This window comes from Zerene cesonia, chromosome 4 (genome assembly GCF_012273895.1).
Source record: "Zerene cesonia ecotype Mississippi chromosome 4, Zerene_cesonia_1.1, whole genome shotgun sequence".
Lineage (NCBI taxonomy): Eukaryota > Metazoa > Arthropoda > Insecta > Lepidoptera > Pieridae > Zerene > Zerene cesonia.
The window spans coordinates 5,567,674-5,570,234 of record NC_052105.1 but is presented as its reverse complement, the minus strand read 5'-3'; the positions used below and the strand labels follow the sequence as shown (position 1 = coordinate 5,570,234).

The window sequence follows — 2,561 nt, the reverse complement described above, 5'->3', positions numbered from 1 at the left end:
CGAAGGCGTTCTTCAAAGAGCAGTGGGGGCGCGCCGTGCGTGAGCTGCACCGCGCCAAGCTGGCTGCGCGCCGGCAGCTGCTGCACACGCTGAGGGACCAGCGGCGGCAACTGGCTGACGGGTAACACAGATTATATATCGATATTTTAAGAAAAAAAAAGTAAACTGGTTGGTGACATAAATCATGAGGAAAAAAGAGAAAAAAAAGGAACGATAGTAGTTTGCGCAAAGAAAAAATATAGTGTTTTGAACTAGAAAAGAAAACGCTGATTATCACATTATTTATTTTTAATGCCGTGTTCTACAAGCAATCAAACACCAGCCATTAGCAAATTATATTAGTCGTATTTGTCCACTAACTGTCAATTAAAAAAAAAAGTAATTCAAAGTATGAATTTAAAAGGCCCACCATGTTTTTTATTTTATTTCTTGGTTTTTTCAGGTTGGATCCCATCGAAGATCAAGAAGAGATTGTAATGGATGACAAGAACGAAGTCGACATAAATAAACTCAAAGATGATTTTTACGTGGACATTCTAGCCAATTCCCCGGCGATGGAGTCACGATCGCTTATAAGTATGAATCAATTCTTTTTTTTAATGTCATAGCGGAAAACTGAGCTGGTGGTTCGCCTGAGGGTAAGCGATCACCACCGTCCGTGCACATTCGCAGAGATAGAGCCTCTGCGAATGCGCTGCCCGTTTTTATGGGGAAGGGATATGGAAAGGATTGAGGAAACGGGCTTCCCCCCCCCCTCCCCCCCACTCACCGTACGAAACACAATAGCATGCTTCTATTCACGCCGGTTTTCCGTGGGTGTGTATTTCCCCGGTACAATCTGGCCCAATTCAGCCCGAAGCGTGCTTGACTCCCACATAACAAAATATAGTTTCAGGTTCAACTAAATTAATAAAGCGTAGCCATTTTTTTTTATCTCGGGTTAACCCTTGCGAAGCCCATCTAGTTCATTTATAAAATATATATATTTTTTAATTATTCTGTTTTTTGCTGAATTTCTGAATTTCGAATATGAACCAGCGACTGGTTTATCGTGTATATAATGTACATGTATAAGTGACATTATGATTTTGTATTTTGATCTTTAGGTACGTCCGGTCCTGAAGGGATGGAGATTTACGACGATTTAATGTAAGTTATTTTAAACATAGAGCTGACATAAATATATGTATTTTTACTCAAGTAACTAGGATTAGTTTCTGTGAAATATGGACATATTTTGTGAAATAAGGACATACAAAGTGTTTTTAATTTAAAAAAAAATGGTTGCCTGTAAAGTCGGTTTTACGGGCGAAGATTTTACGTGACAACGTCTTTTTCTCGGTAGAATATTTATTGATATGAATATTATTAAATTGCACAATAGGAACAAGGAATTGAATGAAAATAAGAATTGCACAAATTTTAACTATAGAAAATATATTTTGTTTACTAAAAAGACAGAGACAGAGACACAAGCACGCGCCGATTCAATGCGCCTAATTCTCTAGTGCTGCGCGCGCGGCGGACCGATCATAGTTCGGTGACTCATCGTAACGTTACCGGGCGTTACACTTTTTCATGAGTGTCTCCGAGCCGCAACCTAATTTAAGACGTTGTCACGTCAAAATGTATTTTATTTCAGAAAAGCGCCAATAAATCCTATGAATACTCGCCTCAAAGACTTGATGTCACAACGCGAACAACTCGTCGCGAACGAACAAACCGATGAACAAGCTCTGCGGGCACTCAACACTGAGATACGGAATATACTTATTAATTGTGCCACTTGATGTTAAATTAATAAATTTATAGTCCAATTAGAAAACATTTTTCTTTTATTTAAACATTCTATATTTAAGCCTTTCCTAATAATATAATAAACGCGAAACTCTAAAGATTGTAAGAATGTACGTATGTATGTAAATTACAAGGATGATATTTTTCTAAGAAGCTTGATATTGAGTCAAACTCACTTGCCGCACAAATATACTTACATCTCCCTCAAGAACTACACTTTTTGAGTGAATCAAAAACGGACGGACAGACGCGGCGGAGGACTTTGTTTAATTAATATTTTTATTCTAAACTAGCAAACTCGGCGAACTCCGTTTCGCCACCAGATGGCTTCGTTTTTCCCGCTTTTCTGTTGAAATTTTTCCGGAATTTTCTTTGCTATAAACCTCACGACGCCCAAGACCTTTCCAACGAATGCAAAACCGTGGAAATCGGTTCGTGCGTTCTGGAGTTATAGCGTCAGGAAGGAAAACCCGACTTATTTTTATATAGTAGATATGTAGTAAGAATGTACGTACCTATCTACATTGATAGAACTTAGAGGGAATAAGCTATAGATAGATATCGTAGTCTGCAATTACTTATAGCAACACTAGCGAAAATACTACCTTTACCTTTGTCAGAGTATTGAACAATGGTATTAAACTAGTTCTTAATCTGTGTTGTCAGACCGCAGACGTCAAGAAATGAAGTGACGTTTCACAGAGATACTTGACATTGTATGTACCTCTATGTATGACGTATCTTTAATTTGTAATTTCTACAGT

At 38.1% G+C, this 2,561-nt stretch overlaps 1 protein-coding gene across 1 annotated transcript in view; it reads left to right on the top strand.

Annotated features, from left to right (window-relative positions):
• The window catches only part of LOC119839800, a 10,651-nt gene extending 8,837 nt beyond the window's left edge, over nt 1-1,814 (top strand). Inside the window, exons 17-20 of the mRNA XM_038366240.1 lie at nt 6-121; nt 443-576; nt 1,107-1,149; nt 1,643-1,814. Coding sequence (XP_038222168.1) covers nt 6-121; nt 443-576; nt 1,107-1,149; nt 1,643-1,790 — 441 coding nt within the window. The 3' untranslated portion in view covers nt 1,791-1,814. The remainder of the gene's footprint in view (nt 1-5; nt 122-442; nt 577-1,106; nt 1,150-1,642) is intronic.
• The last annotated feature ends 747 nt before the right edge of the window (nt 1,815-2,561 follow it).